The sequence below is a fragment of the Oryctolagus cuniculus genome, chromosome 10 (genome assembly GCF_964237555.1).
Source record: "Oryctolagus cuniculus chromosome 10, mOryCun1.1, whole genome shotgun sequence".
In the NCBI taxonomy this organism is placed as follows: domain Eukaryota; kingdom Metazoa; phylum Chordata; class Mammalia; order Lagomorpha; family Leporidae; genus Oryctolagus; species Oryctolagus cuniculus.
Window position 1 is genome coordinate 66,418,162 of NC_091441.1, and position 27,565 is coordinate 66,445,726.

The 27,565-nt window shown below is 38.1% G+C and overlaps 1 protein-coding gene across 20 annotated transcripts in view; it reads left to right on the forward strand.

Annotated features, from left to right (window-relative positions):
- The window catches only part of ANKRD12 (ankyrin repeat domain 12), a 144,765-nt gene that overhangs the window by 49,667 nt on the left and 67,533 nt on the right, over positions 1-27,565 (forward strand). For 11 of the 20 annotated variants that reach the window (XR_011379433.1, XM_051852131.2, XM_070050478.1 and 8 more), the window contains 5 exons: positions 3,994-4,062; positions 9,390-9,536; positions 14,557-14,754; positions 17,851-17,993; positions 24,647-24,794. Coding sequence is in view for 19 of the 20 variants with exons in the window: in XM_051852131.2 (XP_051708091.2) it covers positions 3,994-4,062; positions 9,390-9,536; positions 14,557-14,754; positions 17,851-17,993; positions 24,647-24,794 (705 nt within the window). In the remaining variant the exon portion in view is untranslated. Of the gene's footprint in view, positions 1-3,993; positions 4,063-9,389; positions 9,537-11,681; positions 11,808-14,556; positions 14,755-17,850; positions 17,994-24,646; positions 24,795-27,565 lie in introns of those variants that run through there. The other 9 variants (XM_051852132.2, XM_070050473.1, XM_070050474.1 and 6 more) reach the window with 4 other exon arrangements.

Below are 27,565 nucleotides of genomic sequence, written 5' to 3' on the forward strand. Positions count from 1 at the left end.
AGGTTTTGGAATATTAGTAACTTTATTCTTTCTACTTTATGTGTGACTTTGATTTTTAGAATAAAGGACAGATGTGGATACTTAAAAAGTTCATGAAAAATGGAATTAAAAGATAAAGTGTAGGAGTGGGCTTTTAGCACAGTGGTTAAGACACTCTTTAGGGCACTCACATCCTATATTAGAGTACCTGGCTTCAAGTCTTGCCTTCACTTCTTATTCCAGCTTCCTATTAATCTTGCCACCCTAATGATGGCTCAAGTACTTGAGTCCCAGCCACCCAGTTGGGAGACTCAGATGAGTTCCAGGCTTTGGCCTGTTTTCAGCCCCAGCTGTTTGCAGGTATTTGGGGAGTGAATCAACAAATGGAGAATCTTTCTCTCTGTAAATGAAAATAAATTTTAAGATTTTAAAATTTTAAGTAAAGGTAAAATTTATTTTAGTGCAAAAATTTTTTTTAAATGTGTGCATAATTTTTTCATAATGCACATTTTATTTGAACTTTTTGAAGATTTTTTGTATGTCACTTCTATACAACAAAGTCATTTTTTTTTTCAGTAGCTATTCATATCATTGTCCAAGGAAGACCCACTAGTCCCCAAAATCACCAGTAATGTTATCAAATGAATTAGGGCTTCTTATTCTTCGTTTTAAGAGACCTTAGTACGATGTAAGTTTTACATCACTTACTACTTTTCTAAAAGATAACATCCTAAAAAGTAAACACTTGACTAGACCAATAAAGTTAGAGATGGTAATACAGCATAATTTGAAGTCATTCCTGTGGGTCCTCATTGTACATTGTTCATTCTAAATTACTTTATTTCAACATTTTGCCATCCTGTCTGCTTATATCATTCCAGTGTTTATCCCATATTGTCTTACCCTGTCAGAGAATTCCTGTAAATTTTATCTCATTATATATTGAGAAGCCAATATATACAGTGACTCATTGAACCTATCGCAACTACTTATCTAGAAGTCATTTGGTATTCTGTTACATCAGTTTTGCTGTGTCATTTTTCATTTTACTTTCATGTCTCCTAGTCTAGAATCCTGACAGGGTAAGTTAATGTAGTTTAAGTGGAAGTAAATCATACCAGTGTTTATTATGAAAGGTTTTTTAGAGTGACTAGTGAGTTCCTACTCAGCCCCCTATAAGCCCTAGCCAGATATTTGAATTCTTTCTTTATAAGTCCCAGTATCTTCATCTGTAAAAATATAAAATAGTGATTTCAGACAACTGTGATCTTTAAATGACATAATATGTAATTCACTGTGTGATACATAAATTAGTTATAACAAAATAACACTGGTATAAAAATTTTAAATAGTAAGAATTAAAAAATTTTTAATTTAATAGTAAAAATGTCAGGCATAGGTAGTTCAGCATTGGTGTTGAAGCTAAATAATGCCATCAGACACTGTTGTTGTTGTTTTTTCAATTTTGTTCTGCTACCTTTAGCTTATACGTACTGCAAACTTTAGCTTGAAATGTTTGTCCTTAAACGTTTTACCTTATAATCACCGGAAGTAGAAAGAGAAAAGACCAGACACAAAAGTATCTTTCTCCCAGTGAAAGTTGACCTTTTTATAGAAGAAAGTCTCCCTAGTAACTTCTGTTTAGATCACTGGTTAGGCTTTTGTATTTGCAATGGAGCCTGAAAAATCAGATAATTTTAGCTGGGTTTATTGTCATTAAGATAAAAATTGAGTTGTTCCTGGTAAGAATGAAAATTGAGTAGGCAGCTTATAATGTCTGCCATTATATAAAGTGTATAGTAATCATAACTGATAACTTTGGTCATCTTTAATAATCATTAACGTCTTTACCTACACTGTTAGTCTTTTTTTTTTTTTTTAAAGATTTGCTTTATTTATTTGACAGAGTTACAAAGAGAGGTAGAAACAGAGAGAGAGAGAGATCTTCCATATGATGGTCCACTCCCAAAATGGCTGCAACTGCCGGATCTAAGCCGATCCAAAGCCAGGAGCTTCTTCTGGGTCTCCCATGTGGGTGTAAGGTCCCAAGGAGTTGAGCCATCTGCTGCTGTTTTCCGAGTCACAGTAGCAGGGAGCTGGATTGGAAGTGGAGCAGCCGGGACTTGAACCAGTGCCCATATGGGATGCTGGCACTGCAGGCTGGGGCTTTAATGCCTTGCGCCACAGCGCCAGCCCCTAAAATCATACTTTTCTAGTCACAAGTGTCCAAGAGAATGCTATATTCCCTTAACATGAATGTATTGAACAACTCTCTTGAGACTACATATGAGTGAATCTCGGTCTTCAAACTGAATTTCCAATTATTTTGATAAGAGTAATGCTATTAAGAGCATCTTTGCAGGTTATATTTTTGTCATACCCTAAATTCTTTCTTTATTATTTATTCCCAGGAGTAGGGTCACAGTGTTGGAAGATTAAACATTTCTGTGATTTCTTGATGTTTTTCCAAAGTAATCATACCTTATTATAAAGCCTTCAGCAGTATAGGAATGTTGTTTAACCTCAGATACACAGGAGGACATGTTTTTCTTTAGGTTTGATAGGTGAAATGTTCTATAGAGGTTTATCATTTAAGTTTGCATGTTTAACTAGACAGATACAGTAGCCTTCGTTTTTTTCTTTAATAATTGTTTCCTGTTTTAAGCATCATTTATTTACTTATTGCCTTATTCTTTTGACATTCTGTATAATATGGTATGAGAAAGCTAAAAGAGGGACAGGATGAACTGTTCCCAGAATCCACAGTTGTAGTTAGAGAGCATGTTGAAATTTTATAAACTAAATCTTTTCTGCCAGCCAGCCTTAGCAGTTCTGTTTTCCTGGACAGAAAGAAGACATAGCTGAGTGATGGTGCAGGATATGGAAGCTTAAATTCTCCAGTTCCTGAATTAAGGCTTTGTAATCTGTTAAAATAATGTCTGCTTTCAGGAATCCATTTAATCCAGTTGAAACAACTTTATTGTCACCACCCTTTTTTCTGCTTCACAATCTCATGGAAGCTGTTTTAAATTTTTTGCTTTTTTTATATGAAATTTGAAGCATTATTTTTTTCATGAATTGTAGTTACTTAATGTATTCCATTTTGAAATAGAAATATTAATTGAAATTCTTGTTATTCAATTTGTTTACTCACTTAGTTTAAAATTGGTCTAAATGTTACCCTGTTAACAGTCTCCCTTTCAGACACTAAACTTTTAGGCTTATCTTTAAATTTTTCAGATACTGTGTTTGGGGGTTGTTCTTTGGTTAGTTTTTTGTTGGTTTTTCCCAACACTTGGTTACTTATACCTAACTGAAATCAAAATATTGTCTAAAATAATGATCCTGAGGAAAAAGTATATATCAATAAATTGAGGATTTGAAGATCAGAGTAATATTATGGTGAGTTGAAATGGCATGTTTTTTGTAAGTAAAAATATCTACTCTGGGCATATTGCCTTAGTCCATTCTTCGTATTCTTATTTCTCTATCATGAACTGTTAGGCAGACTTCTTATGTTCTTACATGATAAACTTTATTTTGATTTAGTCTGCAAAGAAGTCTTCACTAGTAATCATACACTTGAAGTATATATAATTTATAGGAAGATCTGCAATATAGAATGCTACTGCAGTCCAAAGTGTTTGGCATAGTTGTGGCACTCATAAAATAAAAAGGGTAATTCAAGTTTTTGAAAGACAGATATCTTTTTGGAGGTGGAAAAAGATAATGTCCAAAGAGATGGTGTGTTTTAATAACAACATCAGTAATGTCTATTATTGAAACTGCATGTTGAATTTCTCAACTTCAAGATACTACAGTTGAAGCAACTGAAATCTTAGGTATTGGCCAAACCTGTGTTTTAAATGTACTTTTGGCTTCATCTTAAAAACTAATCTTTTGGGAAAACAGTGAAAGATCATTGACTAATTGGTAGTCTTTTGAAAAATGTTGGTTTGTTGCATTTCCCTTCGTGTGCCTTTTTCTTTTCTCCTGTCTCTTCTCATTCTGTAGATTCAGACCCAGGACATACAAGTGAAAATTGGGGGGAGAGACTTTTATCTTCTTACAGGACATACTCAGGTAATTAGATTATCAGGTCCTCCTGTTTAGTCAGTGGTTTCTGTCACATTTACAATTAAGTATTGTACTGTTACTTGTTTTCAAAGCAGTATATAGTGGTCTGCAGTTGAATAAATAAGCTACATGAATGACCCCAAATTTTCCAGTTTTTATTCTGAGGTATCCAGTGCATAATATCCAGCACATGCTATGTGTGAACATTGTAAGCAGGACTGTTGTGTACTTTGCTCAGATTTGTACAGTGTAATATGGGAACACCATTCCTGTAGAAAACATTGTGAAAGTCAAACCCTGGCATAGCACAGTGCAGTGAACCCTGTGAGGGGATACCTAAGGTATCCTGAGTCAAGTTATACCAAGTGTCCTGATTTTAGTAGTGTCATCTTACTCTTCAGTCATGTGATGTTTTTTAAAAACAAAAATTTAGAAGTTATTTCCATTAAGCTCTTTAGTCTTTGTTGACTTTGTTGCCCAGGTTGAATTTAAGTGTAAGTGGATGAAAATGCAGGTGTTTGGAGAAAGGCCATTACCATCAATTGCTGGAATCTGTTTAACTGTGGCACCGGTTATTATATTTTACTGATCCTTAATTGCTTTAGGTAGGAAAGAATATACAAATACTGTCATTTTTTAAAAAAAGTTTTCTCCAGTGGTTGGCAAGAAACTAATTAGTGTTAAGTGTTTCGATTTTTTTTTTTTTTTAAGTAGGATGACATTTTTATCTCTGAACTTTTTAGTCTGGGTATCTAAGTGTCCATTTTTCAGCATAAGACATTTTGTTATTAAAAACTGAAATAAACCTATTTCTGATATGCTTTTTACTTTGTAAATTTCTGAGGGTGCTAGTAGACTCAAATAATCATTCCTAAAATTATCCTGAAAGTTGTTAATTAAGCTGATAAATCAGTAGTTCTGTTTAACAGGTTTGGCAGTGGGGAGCATATTTACGGTCAGTTGCAATGGAATTAAGTATACTTTTGTAAACGGGGACACCTAAGTTCCCAGGCGTACCTAAAAGAGCTGTATGTGATGAAGCCATCCATGATCTGAGCAGTATTGCAGGGAGTCAAGATAAAGATACTCAGTGGTTAAGAGATTTATGTAGATATTTGAGAAGCACAGAGTAATGGCACTTTTTTCTCAGAGTTTAAATGTACACATTGCAACCATGGCAGATTCACTGTGTTTGAATAGTAGTTCCATTGGTTCTTTCCTTACATGGTGACTGCTATGTGGAAAGTGTTGTATTCTTTAATTTATGAGACGCTGACATGTTTATGAACCAGTTGTTTCCCAAGATACTCTACACATAATTGGAAACTCACAATGTTAAGCTTTTTATGTATTCTGACAGGACCTGAAAAGGAAGCATTGATTTTCAAGATTATAAGACTGGGACACCTTTGTGTTTTTAAAGATTCTGTGAATCTTGAAAGAATGTTGGATTGATACAAAGTCCATTTCCTTTCTTTCTCTCTCCCCCTCTCCCCCCCTCCCTCCCTCTCTCCCTCTTTTTCTCTCTCCCTCTCTCTCTCTCTCTGTGTGTCTCTCCCCCACCCCCCTTATTTGTGTAATCTTAGTTAATCTTTTGCCTTAGAAATCTCTAAGCTGACTGAGTGGACTGGCACATCCATGGTAGACTATGCTAAGTGAGCACCTGTGTTAAAAGCTTTGGTCCATTATTAGGATAAATACATTTTTTAGTTACTGAAATTCAGTTACCTAGCTTTTTCAAACATATAGTTTATGAGGAGACTTAAAAAAATTTGTGGCAAATGGAATTAAAAGGTAAGTTTATTTTGGAGCAAAAAGTTTTCAAATCATGTTTTTTCTTAATACATATTGTACATGAACTTTTTGAAGTCTCCTCATATCACAGGATAGATCCCAAATAGTCAAAATCTTGTTAACTGCTTTAAACTGAAAAGCTGTTATTTTGAGACGTAATAGTACAGTTTTGAAGAATTGGTATGGCTGTCTCTAACCCCGCTGCCTTATACCAGGTACTGTTCACTACCTTCTTTGCTTATCTCATGCAAAACAGGATTTCAGATTTCTCTAGTAACTCAAAAAAGATTCAATCTTGGATGCTAGTATATTATTTGAATTTTTGTTTAAATATTAGTAATATATACTGTATGTTTATTCTTTCCAAAGTGTAATAATTATTTGATCAGTTGGCAGCATGGAATTCTAATAATGATTTTCTGTCTCTTTTGTAACTCTAGTATATATATTCTATCACTTTATTGTCATCTTTTTTATACATTATATTAAAATGCTACTAAAAGAAAATAAAGACAAAATTTTAGAAAATATTTTAAGGATAGGTATTTTTTGTTACTAGTTTTTACTATCATTGAAAAATCTTTTCTACTTTCTATTTTATAGAATCTTAATTTTAGGGGAGAAATATACTTAGTATATTTACAAAATTATTAAAATAACAATATTTGTAGTATCTTAGTAAGTATTTAGGAACCAAGATGTACAGAATGTTTTTAACAGAAAGTATATATGTATTGGAAAATAAAGACATTGCGACAGACATGTTTACTGCTTTGTAATAAGTGTAGTGTTTAACTGTTATTCTGAGATTAGATTTATACTATATTGAATGATTAATGATAAGAAAATAAGAACTATGCTAATACAAAATATCAGAGCTATGAAGATGATAGATTATATTATAAATATTAATAAAAGTTGATTTAAGTATGTCCTAAACTTTTTTGTTGTATTACAAAAATATTCAGCAAAATTGGGCCGGCGCCGCGGCTCACTAGGCTAATCCTCCGCCTTGCGGCGCCGGCACACCGGGTTCTAGTCCCAGTTGGGGCGCCGGATTCTGTCCCGGTTGCCCCTCTTCCAGGCCAGCTCTCTGCTGTGACCAGGGAGTGCAGTGGAGGATGGCCCAGGTGCTTGGGCCCTGCACCCCATGGGAGACCAGGAAAAGCACCTGGCTCCTGGCTCCTGCCATCGGATCAGCGCGGTGCGCCGGCTGCAGCGCGCCGGCCGTGGCGGCCATTGGAGGGTGAACCAACGGCAAAGGAAGACCTTTCTCTCTGTCTCTCTCTCTCACTGTCCACTCTGCCTGTCAAAAAATAAAAAAATAAAAAAATAAATAAATAAAAAATATTCAGCAAAATGGACATTAGATGCCATTGAATTTTGAATGCATTGTGGGCAGTGGAGTATATGAATATGTTAGCGTATTCTAGCTACTGGCCATATCTGCTTGTAAAAGACATTGTACTAACTGTTAAGCTTTCCTGTGTCCCGCTAATTTTTGCTTTTTTTTTTTTTTTTAAGATTTATTTATTTGAAAGCGTTACAGAGAGAGGTAAAGACAGAGAGGTCCTGAGGGAGGGAGAGAGAGAGAAGAGAGAGAGAAGAGGAGAGAGAGGGGAGAGGAGAGAGGAGAAAGAGCTATTTTCCATCTACTGGTTCACTCCCCAAATGGCCACAATATCCTGGGGCTGGGCTAGGCTAAGTCCAGGAGGCTGGAGCTCCATCTAGATCTCTGACATGGATGCAGGGGCCCAAGTACTTGGGCCATTTTCCGCTGCCTTCCTAGGCCCATTAGCAGCGAGCTGGATTGGAAGTGGAGCAGCCCAGACTCAAACCCATGCCCACATGAGATGCTGGCATTGCAGGCAGCAACTTAACCCACTCTGCCCTAACATCACACAGTAATTTTTGCTATTTTTAAATTTTATCTTTATTTTGCAGCTCCTCTTTACATATACTCTCAAATATGGATTAGAAAGTTCTAGATGTTTATATAAGATTTCCTGAAAAAATAGATGCCTACACAGATTAGTAGCCAGACCTGTGTGTTAGCTTGCACAGTCACCTGCATTAATTCCCAGAGAAGTCCTAAAGAAAAGAGACATCCGTATCTCTTACTCATGGAATCCATTTCAGTTTGAGTTCCCTACCACTTAATCAGGGGTGGCTGCATTGCCAAATAATTTTCCCAAATAGTTAAATGTGAGAAATCAGATCTCTTGAAAAGCCCTTGCAAAGTTTTAGATTTTTGAAGGTTCTGACAACCCACAGCTACAGCTTTAGGTACTATCATTCCATGTTCAACTATTGTATGACAAGAATAAAATGATTTGGTGCTTGTTTTCAGTAATTACTGAGTGCAATGAGATGTATCTGCTGGGCTCCATGGAAGATTGTGCAAATCATTGCTGAATTAAGGAAGTAATTTGAATGTGTTTTGGTGTACAGGCTTAGCAGTAATGAAGAAGAATAAAATTAGAGCAAAAGAGAAGTTTCAAAGATACAGTCGGCTCTGTATCCACAGATTCAACTAATCATGGATGGAAAATACTTGGAAAAGATTGCATCAGTACTGAACATGTACAGATTTTTTTCCTTTTCTTTATCCTCTAAGCAATACTGTATAAGGGCTATTGCTGTGGCATGGCGGGTAAAGCTGCTGCCTGCAGTGATGGCATCCCATATGGGCATCAGTTCAAATCCCAACTCCTCCACTTCCGATCCAGAGCTCTGCTATGGCCTGAGAAAGCAGTGGAAGATGGCCCAAGTGCTTGGGCCCCTACACCCGCTTAAGACCCAGATGAGGCTCCTGGCTTTGGATCCGTGCAGCTCTGGCCATTACAGCCAATTGGGGAGTGAACCAGTGGATGGAAGACGTGTCTCTGTCTGTCTCTCGCTCTCTTTCTCTCTCTCTCTCTCTCTCCCTCCCCCCCTTTCTCTTTCTCTTTCTCTTTCTCTGCCTCTCTCTCTCTCTCTCTCTGTAACTCTGACTTTCAAATAAATGAATAAATCTTAAAAAAATACTGTATATATATATAAAAATACTGTATAACTTGTATATAGTTTTACGTTGTGTTAGGTATTATAGTAATCTGGAGTTGATATAAAGTATGTGGGAGGATATGCATAGGTTGTATTAAACCACTACACAATTTTTATGTGAAGACTTGAGTATCCATGGATTTTGGTATCTGGGTTGGAGAAAGCAGAACATCTTGGAACCAATTCCCTGTGAATATCAAGGGATGACTGCACTAGGGGATATATGAAATGTTACTGGATAAGTGAAATTTTAATAGAACAAATCACTGAAGTACAAATTTTGCTGGAATAAATTTCCAAATATTAATTTTCTAAAAACAATAGAATTAAAATTTGTTAAGCATTCAGGAAGAAAATTGCTTTTATAATTATATAAATCCAGTACTAGCTTCATGTTATACATATTTCTCATATACATGTATGGCATTTATCAGAAAGTTGCCTTATATATTGCTTAACGTTTAAGATTCTTATATATGTATTAATAATTTCAGAGAAAGAAGGTCCTGAGAAGAAGAAAACAAAAAAGGAAGCTGGAAATAAGAAATCCACTCCAGTTAGCATTCTCTTTGGTTATCCACTCTCTGAGCGGAAGCAGATGGCACTTCTTATGCAGATGACAGCAAGAGACAACAGTCCAGGTGACACCTGCCATTATTGGTTTGACGTATATTTTAAGTTTTCCTTGGACAGCCTTGCTTTGTCTTAATTATTTTTAACTACTTTTAATTTTTAATCCTTTATTGGATTTAATCAGTATTACTTGTAACATCTGTTTGTAATTTAATGATTATTTGTGACAGTTTTTGTATTGTCTGTATCCTCTACTACGTTAGAAGGTAACTATACAAGAGTAAGGATCTTTGCATGTGGTGAATTCAGTAAATGCTTGTTCAATAAAATGAATAATTTAGAAATGAGTTAATAAGCTAAAAAAATCCATTCAGAACTTTTTACCTTGCTTAAGATTTCATTTATCCATTTCTTGCTTCCAGGCTTATGATTTCTTTTCCTTTTACTCGCACACCATTGATAAACTGGTAAACATATCATATGCTGCTTGCAGAAACTAAGTATGTGAGCTATATTTTGTTGTTTAAGATCTAATTTATTTTAAAGGAAAAATGCAGTATAGTAAGTGTATTTCATATTTCATTTTGCAGTTTCAATTATGGTGTTATGTGTATATATGTGTGTGCTTGTTCCTTTTCTTTGTTCTCCTAAATTAATTGAAGAAGGCTTACCAGCAGGACAAAATCAAAGGGAGAACTAGCCAAGCAATGTGCTCATTTTGTTAAAAGGGCATTAAGGAGATAGATAAAAACCAGACATCTGGACTGAGATAGTTGTTACTATTGAGCATTGAACTTATCTGTGCATCCTGGCAACTAAAAATAAAAGAAAAATTTGAGTTGTATAGTTCTCATTGACTTATACAAGAAGGTATATTTTGTATGGAGAAAAAAATTTCTTTTGACTGAATTCCAGGAATTTATATATAAGACTCCAGGTAATGCAACAAACCTTGTTGAACTTGATTGGAAAGAAATGAATAATCTTTTTGTTTATTTTTATTCAAAAAAACAGACATCTGGTTCATTCCCCAGATGCCCAAAATAGCCCGGGCTGGGCAAGGTTGAAACCAGGAGCTGAGAACTCATTCCAAGTCTCCCATTTGGGAAACTCACATATTTGAATCACCAACTTCCCCAAGGGTTTGCATTAGAAGGAAGGTGGAATCAGAGGTGGAGCTGGGACTTGAAACCAGGCAGTTTGGTATGGGATAGGGGTATCGGAACCACTGAGCCACACATCTGTGCCCTATATTGATTATCATTAGGACAACAAAGTTAAATTTTAAGAGTTTTTAAGTGGGCTGGCATTGTGCCATGGCAGGTGGAGCCATCTACTTGTAATGTTGGCATCCCATTTGGACACAAGTTAGTATCCTTGCTGCTCCAATCCAACTGCTAATGGTCTGGGAAAGCAGTGGCGATGGCTTCAGGTTCTTGGGCCCCTGCACCCATATGAGAGACCAGGACAAAGGTCTTGACTCCTGGCTTTGGCATGGCCCAGCCCCAGCAGTTGGGGCCTTCTGGGGAATAAAACAGCAGATAGAAGATACTCTTCCCCTCTTCCCCCGTCCCTCCTCCCCCTCTCGCCCCCTCTCCCTGCCCCAGCTGTTGGGACCTTCTGGGCAGTAAAACAGCAGATAAAAGATTCTCCCTCTCCCCCTCCCCCTTTAAAAAATACTTTAAAAACCTCATAGGGAATTGGAATTAAAAGATAGATTTATTTTGGTGCAAGCAAATTTTAAAATATATGCATTTTTAATTTAAAAATTTTATTTAAGTTATACAGGTTTTATGTCTTTTATATAAACAGATTTAGGAACATAGTGATACTCCCCCCCATCTTCCCTCCCTCCCACACTCCAGCCCTTCTGCCTCTCATATTCCCACTCTTAAATTTTTACAAAAATCTGTTTTCAGTGTACTAAATTATTATATAGTTAAAACTACACTGAGTAAAAGAGTTCAACAAATAGTATGAAGGAAAACACTGTTCTTCAACAGAAGAGGTAAGTACTGTAAATAATCATCAAATCTCAAAATGTCCATTTCACTCTGAAATATGACATTTCAGTTTCTCTATAGTTACCTCGGATCAGGGAAAACATATCTTGACTTTTTGGGACTGGCTTATTTCACTCAGTATAATGGTTTCCATCCTTTTGCAGAAGACAGGATTTCATTTTTGTGGTTTTTTTTTTTTTTACAGCTGAGTAGTATAATACACTTTCCATGAACTTTTTGAATATCCTTTACATTTTATGAAGAGCTAAAAGAGAAGTGCTCAAAGTCTCCAAATGATCAGGACATGAAAATGCTGGTGACTGTGATTTGATTAGTGTAAGATGTGTATGTGTTGAGATACCAGTTGTACCCTATAATTAAGTATAATTGTTACAAGTTAATTTTAAAGAGTATAAAGCTCTTGGGATAAAAATTATCTTCAAAACTTACAAGTTAAAATAATGAGGGGCCTCCTGCTTTTTAAAAACAGAATATTTTGTTTCCGTTACTCCCTCCTTTTCTACCTACAATTGGGGAAAGACCAAATTAAAGATATTTTACAGAGTTAAAACTTTAAGATAAGGGGCCCATGCTGTGGCATGGAAGGTTAAGCCGCCACCTGCAGTGCTATGGGCTCCTTTTCTTGTCGTACCTGCTGCACTTCCAATCCAGCTCCCTGTTAATATACCTGGTAAGACAGAGGAGGATGGCCCAAGACCTTAGGTCTCTCCACCCTTGTGGGAAACTTGGACGAAGCTCTAGCTCCTGGCTTTAGCCTGGCCCAGTCCCAGCCATTTGGGGAGTGAACATTACTTCTTTTATAGTTTGTTTTTTCAGTAGAAATAATATTAAACTATAATGTTCTCTAGTTGGTTCTCTTAATTTAAAGATAATTGTCTGTCAGCTTTATTTTAATATATATAGAACTGGATTGAAAAGGTTATGAAACGTCAAGTTTTTTACCATCACATTTGAGGTTCAGAATTGACTGTTTTAACAATTAGCTTAGGCCATTGGGATAGATGCAGAAATTCAACAAGATGGTTTTCTTAGTAATTTGTAAGATTACAATAAAATTCAGTTTTTCTATCAACAAATATGTCTTTTTTTTTAAGATTTATTTATTTATTTGAAACAGTTATACAGAGAGAGAAGGAGAGGCAGAGAGAAACAGAGAGGTCTTCTGTCTGCTGATTCACTCCCCATTTGGCCTCAACGGCTGGAGCTATGCTGATCCGAAGTCAGGAACCTCTTCTGGGTCTCCCACATGGGTACAGGGGCCCAAGGTCTTGAGCCATCTTCTACTGCTTTCCCAGGCCATAGCAGAGAGCTGAAGCAGGTGTGGCAGGGACTCAAACCAGTGCCCATACGGGATGCCGGCACAGCAGGCAGCAGCTTTACCCTCTACGCCACAGGGCTGCCCCACAAATATTTCTTGAATCCTGCTTTGTACCAAGAAGTCTTCTAAGCAGTAGACATATAATAATGAATATTACAAGGTCCTTTCTAGAAATACTTAAGTGGAATGGTGTTATTGAGACAATGTACTTTATATTCCAAAAGGTCAAGCTTAGTCTTTTTTCTTACTGAGGAAAGGCTGATACTGCTGCTGAGTTCTTATTATGTTCACAAGATGATAGAAAGTTATTTTTCATAATTTTTTTTTCAGAATTAACACTAAGTCTTGAGTACTTAATTGATTAAGAAAATAATTGAGGGGTAGAAGTTTGGCTCAGCAGTTAAAATTCATCCTATATTGGAGTGCCTGGTTTTGAGTCCCAGCTCCACTTTCCATTCCAGCTTCCTGCTAATGTGCACCTTGGGAGGCAGGAGGTGTTGGCCCAAGTAGATGGGTTCCTGCCACCTATGTGGGAAACTCAGATTAAGTTCTTGGCTCCCAGCTTTGAACGGGCCCAGCCCTGGCTGTTGTGAGAATTTGAGGAATGAACCAGTAGATAGATCTTTCTTTTTTCTCTGTCTCTCCTCCTTTTCCCCTTCGCTCCACTTCTGCCTCCCTCACCCTCTTCCACTTCCAATCTCTGAATCTCTCAATCTCTATCTACCTTTCAAAAAAGTAAAAATTAAAGATAAAAGAAATCATTAAGTATTGGGTTTGTTTTTTTTTTTTTTAAGTTCTGAAATGGAGGCAAGAGCTTCCAGCATCGTCTGGTTTGACTTGTTATTTTTAATGTAACTAAAAGAAAAATAAAAGATAAGAAGGGCTGGCGCTGTGGTGTATTAGGTTAAGCCTCCACTGGTGGCGCTGGCATCCCATATTATAGGCACTGGTTCATATCACAGCTGCTTCTCTTCCAATCCAGCTCTCTGCTTATGGCCTGGGAAAGCAGTGGAAGATGGCCCAAGTGTTTGGGCCCCTGCACCCATGTGGGAGACCAGAAAGAAGCTCCTGGCTCCTGGCTTTGTATCAGCCCAGCTCCAGCCATTGCAGCCATTTGGGGAGTGAACCAGTGGATGGAAGACCTCTCTTTCTATCTCTCCCTCTCTGTAACTCTGCCTCTCAAATAAATAAATAAATCTTTTTAAAAAAAAATATATGTAAGAATCAAAGTTCTTATACGCCTTTTTCAAGACTGAACTTATTGCAGATCTTTAGCTTAATTTTCACACTAAAATCATCATGTCCTTAATTTGTGCTTAATATCGGAACAGAACTCTAACGCTTTATCTGAGGCCAATGTTTGAATTCCCGTCATCAATTTCATTGCATCTGTCTTAGAATAATAGCCTAGGAAAAACACATTTTTTTTTGCAGTTAATCAAAATATTCATGAAGCAAGCACTTTTATAGTATTACTTGATATTTTATTATCATAACATAATTTTATGAATTGACAGAGAAACATTTTTCTGAATTGACTCATGATATTTGGCAACGTGAAAGGAAGATTTATTTCATGTATCTGGTTCAACTTAAAAATGTATAATCCAAGTCAAGTTCTGGGTTGTTAGGATGGGAAGGCATTCCCTGTGTCCAGGAAATTAGCAGATTATCAGTAAAAAACCTTTCAGTAAGTATATGAAATAGATGGCCCAGAACTTTTGCAAACTTTCTTCTTTCTTACAGATTCCACACCAAATCATCCATCACAAACACCAGCCCAGAAGAAAGCTCCCAGTTCTTCATCTCGGCAGAAAGATAAAGTTAATAAAAGAAATGAACGTGGTGAAACTCCGTTACACATGGCAGCTATTCGAGGAGATGTGAAGCAAGTCAAAGAATTAATAAGTTTAGGGGCAAATGTGAATGTGAAAGATTTTGCAGGTAAGAATGGTTAATTCCAGACTAATATTCAGAAATTCAAACTTTAAACATCCTGATTACAGCTTCATCTACTTTATTTTATTCCTTTTGCTGGAAAGATAGATTCTGGTATTCTTTATCATAAATCTTTTGGGATGTGTGCATAAAACCTTGATACCTGCTGTAATTTCATGCTGTAATTACTCAGATCTTTATGTATTACATTTTAATTGACATATTACTTTATGGATCCTCATCTAAATTTGGCTCTGTTTAGGTGAACTTAAATATGTAATGTTGTCCAAGTAGTTCAGTCAAAATTCTTTTTATTTATTTATTTATTTTTTTAAATTTTTTTGACAGAGTGGACAGTGAGAGAGAGACAGAGAGAAAGATCTTCCTTTGCCGTTGGTTCACCCTCCAATGGCCACCGCGGCCGGCATGCTGCGGCCGGCGCACCACGCTGATCTGATGGCAGGAGCCAGGTTCTTCTCCTGGTCTCCCATGGGGTGCAGGGCCCAAGTACTCGGGCCATCCTCCACTGCACTCCCTGGCCACAGCAGAGAGCTGGCCTGGAAGAGGGGCAACCGGGACAGAATCCGGCACCCCAACTGGGACTAGAACCCGGTGTGCCGGTGCCGCAAGGCAGAGGATTAGCCTAGTGAGCGGAGGCGCTGGCTATAGTCAAAATTCTTTGAAGAACATTTGTTAATTTGAACATGAGAATTCTTAACGATTATATTACTCTTTTCACTTTAATGACCCAAATAAACATATATATATAAATATCCATAACATACCAGTACATTCCTACTGTAAAGCATTCAAACACTGAAAGTATTCAGAGAGCTGTATAGAAATTCCCCTTTATTTCACTGACTGTATTATTCTACCTTCTCTCCTCCCAGTTTCTTTCTTTTCTGTAAAAGCATTAATGATTTGGTGGTTATCTTTTAATGAATTTTCATTATTATATATAAAAATGAATATTTGTTTATGTAGGCCTTTTGTTTAAACAGATGAAATTACTCCATCTATATCAGTATATAGTTACATTCTGCCTGAGGTCCTACAGATACTTCTATCTGTATGTCTCTCAGTGTGTGTACATGTATATATGACACATACATATTTCATTTTTAACAACTGCATAATATACAGATTTCCTTGGGCAGTATAGTAGTGAGCACCCTTATCCAAACATCTTTGTGTATAGTTACGTAAATATTTCAGTAGAATTGAAACTGCTAAATCAAAAGAGATACATGTTTAAGGTTTTTGAAATAATGACAGATTTGCCCACTAGGATATCTGTATCAGTGCCTTTTTTCTCATTTCTGCACCAAAACTAGATGTATCAACTTAATTATTAATCTGACAAGTGAGAAATATTTTAGTTTGATTTTCATAATTGGTAGTGATAGTAGACATTATCTTGTGAATTGTCAGATCTGACCCTTTGCCCATTGTTATTTGATTTGGTACTATTTTTAATGGAGCCCTTCATGTAGTCCAAACTATATTTTTTTGTCATATATGTAAAGATTTTCACTGTCTGGCTTACACTGAACTTTAATTATAGTGTTTATTATACTAGAGTTTCAATCTTTATGTAATCATATCAGTTATCTTTTCATTTGTGAGTTCTTGCTCTGGTATTTTATTTGAGAAGATATTTGCTGTCTCTGTTTCATAAAATTATATTTCTGTATTTTCTGTTTGCCATATTTTGTTTTGTTTGTACTAGTAGGCCCATTAATACATCTGTAATTGATTTCTCTATTCAGTGTAAGTGGGGAAAGGAGTGACATACAGCATCTACTTTAAATACACAGCATCCATTCTAGGGGAAAACGTGGTAGTATTTATCAAAAGCTTTAAATATACAATTCTTTTTGGTCTAAGTGTTCCACTTATTTATTTTAAGGCCGGCGCCGCAGCTCAATAGGCTAATCCTCCGCCTAGCGGTGCCGGCACACCAGGTTCTAGTCCCGGTCGGGGCGCCAGATTCTGTCGCGGTTGCTCCTCTTCCAGGCCAGCTCTCTGCTGTGGCCAGGGAGTGCAGTGGAGGATGGCCCAAGTGCTTGGGCCCTGCACCCCGTGGGAGACCAGGAGAAGCACCTGGCTCCTGCCTTCGGATCAGCGCGGTGCGCCGGCCACAGCGCGCCAGCCGTGGCGGCCATTGGAGGGTGAACCAACGTCAAAAGAAAGACCTTTCTCTCTGTTTCTCTCTCTCACTGTCGACTCTGCCTGAAAAAAAAAAAAAAAAGATTTATTTTAAATATTTAGTTGTGGTTGTACAGGTGTAGATGATGACTTAGTTGTAAGGATACTTCTAGCAACATTGTTTCTAATATTTAAAAACTAGCCATACCCTCTGGTAATATGAGCATCTTAAAATAAGTTATGGTATATTTGATTAGTAGAATACTGTCATGTAGAATAACATAATGATGTAAGTAATTGTACTTGAGTTAGTAGAGGAAACAGGTTAAACATTTTTTCATCCATGCTTTGTAAAGATAGGGGAGAACTAGTAGATAATTATATTTTTTAAATGATTACATCTGAGGGTAGATTATGGGTATGCTTATTTCCTTCTTCACACTTTTTTTAGTGGTTTCTAATACTTTTGTGAACATGTAACTTTTTATTGTAAAAGTAATTAAAATGACAATAAATGAATTTTAGTTAAAATAAACATTAAATCCAGGAAGTATTTTATCAACTTCACAGAATAAAGCCTTTAAAACATAGGGTTTTGGTCAATGAAAGACTCCAAACAAGTATATCATCAGTATTTTGCCTACTTTTTCTGTTTTTTTTTTCTTTAGTTCAAATGATTTTGAAACAAGTGTGTTTAATGCTGAAAAAGGAATACTTAATACTTGAATGAAATAATTTATCCCCAGTGGAAATGATAATATCTCTAATGAACTTTCTGTAAACTGAGTGTTGTCCTTTGGTGTTTGTTTTGAACAGCTTTTTCATTTCTTTTTCCTTTGGTATCATGGGCAATTTAGAATTATGATGTCACACATAGAAATGTATTTGGAAAGCCTTTATCTTGGAATTAGTGTTTGTGAACCATATGTTAAATTAATATTCTAACTCTAGGTTGGACTCCACTGCATGAAGCATGCAATGTTGGATATTACGATGTTGCTAAGATCCTTATTGCAGCTGGAGCAGATGTCAACACACAAGGATTAGATGATGACACTCCACTCCATGATTCTGCTAGTAGTGGGCACAGAGATGTAAGTATGATAGGAAAAAATCAGTAATACACATTATCAAAATACAAATTCAAGAGATGGGCTTTTTTTTTTTTTGGCTTCACAGTTAAAGACTCTGGTAGGAGTGAATGCTCCAACATGGGAAGCAGTCCATACAGCGGACTCTTAGAATGACAGTCGCTTTAAGTAGTACTCTGACCTCAGAATCAACCCTTAAGGCATTCTGCTCTGGCTGAAAAGCCTACAAGAGCATTTCAGGTGTGGAAAACCAAGACACTGTGGCAAAAAAATGTCCTACATGAAGGATTTCTGTGAAATCCCAGTGGAAAGAAGTGGTCATCAAAGAAGAAGGTACTTTTCTCTGAAGGGAAGAGAGAATTTCTACTTTGCTTTTGGCCTTGTCATACCTGAAGGAGTTTGTGGATTCAAAAGGGTTCCATAGCCTAGGCAGCTCATGTCAAAAGCCTCAGGTGGTAACTGACATCATATGTAAAAGTGATAATTGTTAAATTAACACAGGAGTCACTGTGCACTAACTTCTCATGCAGGACCTCTGTCCTCAAAGAATTACATTATGGGAGCTAACAGTAAAACTTGTTCTCAAAGATTTATTTCATTTAGTATATTAAACAGAGGATATTCTTAAGTCTTATAAGTTTTAGTTATGCCTAAGTGTCCAACTCCATTGCTTATTTTCTTGGGTGCTTACTTAATTAACAATAAAACTTGTTCTCAAGGAAAGAAAAAATAAAAGATACCCACATCCTGTACTGCAATGTCTGGGTTCAAGTGCCACATTTGCGCCCAGTTCCAGCTTCTGCTGATGTGCACCCTGGGATAGAGCAGGTCATGACTGAAGTGGTTGGGTCTGTACCACCCACAAGGGAGCCCCGGATTGAGTGCCAGGCTTCAGCTGAACCCCGCCCCAAACATTGTTGGCTTAGGATTATAAAGCAGCAATGGGAAGCTTGCTTCTTTGTTCACTTCTCTCTCTGACTTGCACGTTACAAAATAATATGTGTTTATTTGTTCTGCATTGTATGATATTTTATCATTTTACTCATTGCTTAATAAATTCATCTGTGTTTTGTTTATCCCTTTCTTCTACTTTCTATCTGCTAATTCATAATCAATTTATTAGTATCTTTTCATAAAATGATTTTATGGTTGGTTAAGCCCTTTGGTGAAATTGTTATGTCAAGGCATTCTGTCAATAAGTACAGGTAGGGGCCAGCACTGTGGCACAGTAGGTTAATCCTCCGCTTGTAGCACCGGCATCCCATATGGTCGCCAGTTCTAGTCCCGGCTGCTTTTCTTCCAGTCCAATTCTCTGCTATGGCCTGGGAAAGCAGTGGAGGATGGCTCAAGTCCTTAGGCCCCTGCACCCACGTGGGAGACCTGGAGGAAGCTCCTGGCTCCTGGCTTCGGATCAGTGCAGCACCAGCCATTGTGGCCATTTGGGAAGTGGACCAGCAGATGGAAGACCTTTCTCTCTGTCTTTCCCTCTCATTGTCTGTAAATCTAGCTCTCAAATAAACAAAATCTTTGAAAAAAAAAATACAGGTAGTTAAATCAGATTTTAGTTACAACAAAAATTTTAAAGTTTTATTTTAAGAGATTTTTTAATTTATTTTGAAAGTTACAGTTAAAGAGAGAGGGAGATCCTCCATCCTTTGGTTCACTCTGCAGATGTCCACAATGGTCTGTGCTTGGTCCAGCCAAAGCTACGAGCTTCTTTTGGGTCTCCCATGTTGGTGAAATAAGCCCACCCTGGTGGGAGACTTAGGACATGGAGACAAGCTTCAGGGAGAGTTCAGCAGCAGCCTTGGAAAACAAGCTCATATTTGAAAATCATGAACATATGAAACTTAATAACACTTAAAGGGTAGTAAGCTATTAACAGTTGGAATCATGAGCAAATTTTTTATCTGTGCATTCTTACATTTCAGGTTTTCTACAATACTGGTCTACTTCTTTTCATTTAATTCATTGTAAATGTTTGTTATTAAAGAATTTGTTAGAAATTCCCGAGTTTTAGTATGTCATTTTAAACTATTATATTCCAGCGCTGTGGCATAGCAGGTAAAGCTGCCATCTGCAGTGCTGGCATTCCATTTGGGCGCTGGTTTGAGTCCCAGCTACTCCACTCCCGACCCAGCTCTCTGCTATGGCCTGGGAAAGCAGTAGAAGATGGCTCATGTCCTTGGGCCCCTGCACCGGCATGAGAGACCTAGAAGAAGTTCCTGGCTCCTGGCTCCAGATAGTCCCAGTTCTGGCCATTGCAGCCATTTGGGGAGTGCACCAGCAGATTGAAGACCTTTCTCTGTCTCTCTGTCTCTGCCTCTCTCTAACTCTGCCTTTCAAATAAGTAAATAAATCTTTGGAAGAAAAAAAAAATACTGTTTACAAAAAAAGCCATTCAATTAATGGTAAGTGTAGAAAATGTTTATCTGTTTAATGTTATTCATGTAAGATTTCTTTTTAAAAAGACTTGAGAGGCAAAGCAAGAGAGAGAGAAGCAGAAAGAGCTCTTATCTGTCGGATCACTCTCCCATGTGTCCACAGTGACTAGGTCTAGGTTAGATCTGACTCAAGATGGCAACTGGGAACACAGTCCTGGTATCACACATGAGTGTCAAGCACCCAAGTACTTGAGCTATGCAGGCCTCCCAGGGCCTGCATTGCAGTAAGCTGGAATTAGGAGCAGAGCTGGGCCCCAAGCTCATCCACTTTGATACATTATGCATAGGACTGGTGGTAGCAGAGTTACCAGTAGGAGAATAAAGAGCAAATAAAAAAGTCAGGGCTGCTAAGAATAAACATTTTCACGAGACTTAACTGTGAAGAAAAGAAAGACGGGGCCTGTGGTGGAGCAGATAAAGCTGCTGCTTGCAGCACTGGCATCCCTTAGGAGTGCCAGTTCCAGTCCGGGCTGCGCTACTTCTGATCCAGCTCCCTGCTGATGGACCTGGGAAAGCAGCAGAAGATACCCAAGTACTTGAGCCCCTGCCACCCACATGGGAGTCCCAGATGAAACTTGGCTCCTAGCTTTGGGCTGGCCCTGCCCCAGCCATTGTGAGCGTGTGGAGAGTGATCCATCCAATGGAAGATCTATCTCTTTCTCTCTGTAACTCTGACTTTAAATTAAAAATATATATTTTTTAAAAAGAAGAAGAAGGACTCAACCAGGAAGAGATGAAAAAATACAGTTGGGAAGAGGACTAAAATGGGGTGGGGGGACGGGGCAGAAAAAGAAATGAAGACTAACTAGGCAGACCCTGGTTCAGTGGAGCCTGAAGCTTATGTAATTTGCTGGGGGAAAAGCCTGTAAGAAAAGCTTCGAAGTAATGAATACAATATTAGAAGTAGGATGGTAAGCATTTAGTGTGGTGGTGAAGAGGCATCCATTCTGCATTGACGTACCTGGGTTTAGTTTTCAACTCCAGCTCCTGATTCATCTTTTTCTTTTTAAAAGATTAATTTATTTGAAAGGCAGAGAGGGAGGTCTTCCATCTGTTGTGTCACTCCTCAAATGGTTGCAACTGTTGGGGCTAGGCCAGGCCAAAGACAGGAGCTTCATCTGAGTCTCCCACATGGGTGCTTAGAGCCCTTTTAAAGCTGCTCTCCCAGGCACATTAGCAGGGAACTGAATTGGAAATGGAGCAGCTGGGTTTGAATTGGTGCCTATACTGGAAGCTGGTGTCAAACCCACTGCAGTATACCACCAGCCTAGCTCTCTGACCCTTGACAGTGATAATAGATCAAATAATTGGATTTCCTCTTACCCATGTAGGAGACAATACTGTTCCAGGCTTCAGCCTTGGTCTTTGCTGACATTTGGGGAGTGATCCAGACAATGTTTGGGTTCTCCTTCTCCCCTCCCCCAAATTAGAACAATAATTAGAAATAGGGACTTGTATGGGCTGGCACTGTGGTGTAGCAAGTAAAGCTACCACCTGCAGTGCCAGCATCGCATGTGAGCACCCATTCAAGTTCTGGCTGCTCCACTTCTGATCCAGCTCTCTGCTATGGCATGGGAAAGCAGTGGAAGATAGCCCAAGTTCTTGGGCCCCTGCACCCACGTGGGAGACCTAGAAGAAGCCCCTGGCTTTGGATTGGCCCAGCTCCAGCCATTATGGCCAACTGGGGAGTGAGTCAGCGAATGGGAGATCTGTGTGTGTGTGTGTGTGTGTGTGTGTGTGTGTCTGTCTCTGTCTCTGCCTCTCCTCTCTCTGTGTAACTCTTTCAAATAATTTTTTTTAATGAAATAGGGACTTTTAAAGGTCCCATGCAAGTGTTTTTTTAAATATATATATATATATATTATTTATTTGAAAGAGTTACACAGAGAAGGAGAGGCAGACACAGAGAGAGAGAGTATCTTCCATCTGCTGGTTCACTTTCCAATTGGCCGCAGTGGCTGGAGGTGCGCCAATCCAGAAGCAGGAACTTCTTCCAGTTCTCCCACGTGGGTGAAGGGGCCCAAGGACTTGGGCCATCTTCTGCTGCTTTCCCAGGCCATAGCAGAGAGCTGGGTTGGAAATGGAGCAGCCGGGACTTGAACCAGCACCCATATGGGATGCTGGCACCACAGGCAGTGGCTTTACCTGCTGTGCAACAGCACCAGCCCCGTGAAGCGTCTTGAAGTTTACATTTCATTGATTCTAATAAAGGCACATGACTATTGATAATTGAAATTCCTCGGAAGTAGGAAACAGAGCAAGATCAAGAGCATTGGTGGATTTTCTGTAGCACAGTGGGGCAGCTGTAGTTAAAATAATGTATTATATACTGTGAAGAATTGGAAGAGAGGAACAGGAAAGCCCCAAACAAAAGATGAGGAGAGGCTATCATTGTGGCATAACAATGCTGTTGCCTGCAATGCTGGCAACCTATACAGCCTCCAGTTTGAGTCCCAGCTGCTCCATTTCTGATCCAGCTCCTTGCTAATGTGCCTGGAAAAACAGCAGAAGATGTCCCAAGTACTTGGGCCCCTGTAGGAGACCTGGATGAAGCTCCTGGCTTTGACCTGGCCCTGGCTGTTGTGACCCTTTGGGGAGAGAACCTACAGATGAAAGATCTCTTGTCTTTCTCTGTAACTCTGCCTTTGAAATAAATAGATCTTTATATATATATGGCTGGCTGCCTTGTTTGAGTTGGTTGCACTTGTGTGTATGTGTTAAAATAGTGCACTGTAATCAGCAAAGATAATGCGAGTATTGTGTATTAACAAAACTAAAGATTTTTCACATCATATGATAGAGATATTAGCATTAAACAAAGAGAAACAGTATTTTTGAAGTTCCCTCTAGCGTATGCATTTCAAAAGACCATGGGAGGCCGGCGCCGCGGCTCACTAGGCTGCTAATCCGCCTTGCGGCGCCGGCACACCAGGTTCTAGTCCCAGTCGGGGCGCCGGATTCTATCCTGGTGCCCCTCTTTCAGGCCAGCTCTTTGCTGTGGCCAGGGAGTGCAGTGGAGGATGGCCCAAGTGCTTGGGCCCTGCACCCCGTGGGAGACCAGGATAAGCACCTGGATCCTGCCATCAGATCAGCGCGGTGCGCCAGCCGCAGCGCAGCGGCCATTGGAGGGTGAACCAACGGCAAAGGAAGACCTTTCTCTCTGTCTCTCTCTCTCTCTCACAGTCCACTCTGCCTGTCAAAAAAAAAAAAAAGACCATGGGAGGCCTGTTCTATGGCACAGTGGGTTAAAGCCCTGGCCTGTAGCACCTGTTTAAGTCCTGACTGCTCCACTTCCAATCCAGCTTCCTGCTAATGGCACCTGAGAAAGCAGAAGATGACCCAAGTGCTTGAGCCCCTGCACTCACGTGGGAGACCCAGAAGAAGCTCCTTGCTTCGGATCAGCTTGGCTCCAGCCATTGCAGCCATTTGGGGAGTGAACCAAGTGGATGCAGGACCTTTCTTTTTCTTTTTTTTTTTTTTTTTTTTTTAAAGATGTTATTTATTTGAGAGTTAGAGTTACAGACACTGAGAGAAAGAGACTGAGGGAAAGGTCTTCCTTCCGTTGGTTCACCCCCCAGATGGTTGAGCCAGCTGGAGCTGCGCCAATCCGAAGCCAAGAGCCAGGAGCTTCCTCCACGTCTCCCACGTGGGTGCAGGGGCCCAAGCACTTGGGTTATCTTCTACTGCATTCCTAGGCCATAGCAAAGAGCTGGATTGGAGGAGGAGCAACCAGGACTTGAATGGGCGCCCATAAGGGATGCCAGCGCCAACAGGCAGAGGATTAACCTGTGCCATGGCACAGGCCGCAGGACCTTTCTCTCTGTCTCCCTCTCTAGCTCTCCTTCAAATAAATGAAATCTTAAAAAAAAAAAAAAAAAAGGAGAGAGACTAGGGAACTTATTGATCTGTCAGAAAAACTTGCAGTAGTACTTCTTAATAGGTATAATATGTATTTGTTGATTTATGATAAAAATAGAAAATGATGAAATTAAGTTCTGAACTAACCCAGTTTAAATTTTCAGGAAGATATGGTCATCAGTTGGAAGAGGAATTTCAAGTAAAATGAAATTGAGAGAGAATAATGGTTAGAGAAGACACTCTGAGGGATGGCTATAGCGTAGATGAGATAACACAAGAATGTTGTGTTATCAAGAGAATGGTTGAAATTATATGTGTCTGAAGGAAATAACTTTGTACTGTTTAATGTTGCAGATAGTGAAACTATTACTTCGTCATGGTGGAAACCCATTTCAAGCTAATAAGCATGGAGAGCGCCCAGTGGATGTAGCAGAAACAGAAGAGTTGGAATTACTACTAAAAAGAGAGGTGCCTTTGTCAGATGACGATGAAAGCTATACAGGTTTGTTTGAAATAATAGACATTGAACTATTTGATATGACATTTAATAGACTTGATTGGTCTGTAGTACATGAAATATTTGAGTACCTCAAAATAATATTAGCTATTAGAGCAACGCTTAGCTAAAAATGATGAAGTTAACAGTCTAGATGTTTGTTACTTGTGGCTTTTTGGAGTGGAAACCTAGTGCCACTGCCGGATTTCTGTAATATTTTGTGCTATAAATTGTTCCATTGTTCTTTCATGACACTCAAGCTACTGTACTACCCTGACTTCTTTTCACATTATGTTATGAATTATAGAGGTGCTCGCCTTCAGGTCTTTTCTGGCATAAATAAGTCATACTTGGATTTTTGCTGTTTTGATTTAGGTGGTTGAACTTTTGATCACTTGCAGGTTGGGAGCAGTTTCTTTTGAAACAGTTTTTTAAAAAAAATATTGTGGAAAACTGAGCGTGCATGGAATTTTTTTAAAAACTTAAAAATACAACAAACATTCCTGTGTTGAAGAAAATCATCTCTATACAGAATGGAAGCATTTACTATATTATCAGAAATCAATAAAAAATAATTTTTTCAGCCTTGCAAACAGCCATGTCTTTGTAGTCTTAAAGAATTCCATTAAGCAATTAGGTGATGTTACTTTTATATTAAATATGAGTGAATAAAAACCAAACTGCTCCTTTAATTTCTGCCATTGCCAGGAGGCAAGAGAACAACATCTATAGTCTCGAGGCAGAAGGTTCCAATTTTTGCCTTTATGTAACACAGCTAAATTTCTTTCACAAGGAAAGGCAACTGAAAGAACACTCCTTATAATATCCTTATTGTGTTGCTGAACAAAAATTGTCAGTATATTCCAATGATTGAGAGATAATACAACAGTATGAACAAAATCATGGTAGGAGTATTCTGGTTGTAAGCACTGATTGTAAAAGAAATACCTGAACAAGTGCAAATATTCTCAAAAGTGACTATATACATCAGATCATACTTAAGAGGGAAAAATGTAATAATAATTTGAGGTTTAAATAGTAAGTTAAACTAACTGTTTTAGAAGGGGAGATGACAATAAATATTTGAAACTCATGTTCCAGATAGGCAAGATTGTATGATAATTATTTTTTATAATAGTTGAAAAAAATACCAGTTAAGAATACTTTTAAAAAGAAAAAGAATTATAGTATTAACATTAGAGAAAAAAGAATGAGAGAAGATGTTGCATGGCAAAAAGAAGATAATTTTTTTTTATAATAAAGGGCAAATAATTACAAAGCAGAGAAAAACTTGTGTTGACCTCTTAAACTGACAAATATATGAAGCAAAAGTTGCTAGAAATATAATGACAGAAACGTAATACTACTTGGAAACTTTGGTGGTTTTCCCAGCATATGCAATCCTTTATTTAAAAAGTCTCAAGATTTTAGACATTGTGTACATAACCATTAGTACTTATAGGATAATGACAAATTATGCTATATTATTGTGGCATCATCATCAGACTCACTAAGAATAAAAGTAAATGAGCTTAATAAGGAAATCAGAAATAGGAAAGAAAAAGATAGTTCTGAAGAGAAAAGGTATTAATAAAAAGTAAAATTTAATGATTAAACATTTTGTAAGTGTTGTATAAGAAAATAAAATCCTGATATTTCTAAACAACGGAATGAAACTGAGTTGCTTTTCTAAGAATATCAAATAAACAAATTCAAGGAAATCTAATCAAGAAAAAAAAGTGAGGATTTGTGAACATTATAGGCACATAAGAAACTTGATAGAGGGTGTGTGTTTGGTACAGTAGTTGGAATGCTTGTATCCTATCTTGGAGTTCCTGAGTTTGAGTCCCACATATCCTTCCAATTCCACCTTGTAATGCACAACTTGAGAGACTGCGGGTGATGGCTCAAGTAGTTGGGTTCCTGCCACCCACATGGGAGACACAAATTGGTTTCCTTCCTCTTGGCTTGGGTCTGGCTGTCCTCATCCTGTAAGTACTGATGACTATGCATACAACATCTGCAACACTGAGATTTTCGTAAACCCTGGCTGTTGTAAGTATTTGGGGAATGAGTCAGCAGATCGAAGATCCCTGTCTGTTGGTTGGTTCCTCTGTCTCTTTGCCTTTCATATAAAATATATAGGAAATAGAGCTTCAGTTATGTAAAAGATTTTTCAGACTGTGGTAGAATGCTGTGTGTGGATGTTAGAAAAAAAATAAAACCCTAAAGTATAAATAATGCAGAGAAGAGAGAGAAAGACACTGACAGAAGGGGCTGCAGAGGGAGTTACAGGTGGACAGAAAGGATGTATTAGGACAAAGATTGGGGGACAGGCAGCTGTGAACACAGTGATGTTGCCATCATGTTTTAACTGGTCCAGATGTACAAATGCATGAATAGCTTTTTCTAAACCAACAAAATCCTGATAACTTCACTCTGAGAAAGGAGCCTACAAGATAGAATACTGCAGAATAACACAGTGCCTAGCATACAGAAATGCTCGGTAAAAACCACCCTGTAAAATTGGTAAAGATTTTTTAAAAACAGTATTCTGATGTTGATAGGCTTGCAGTGAAGCTGAAATCATATACTATTGTAGAGATTGCTTTCTGGAAAGCAATTTGTTAGTATATTTGAAAAATTCTTAAAGAGGTAACCAGAAGTACTCACATTATATGAGGAATCTGCAAAAAATTCAAAAAGATGTATATTGTGAAGAAACTATGCACGGGATTCAATTTTGTTTGCACCAAAATAAACATTTTTTAATTCCA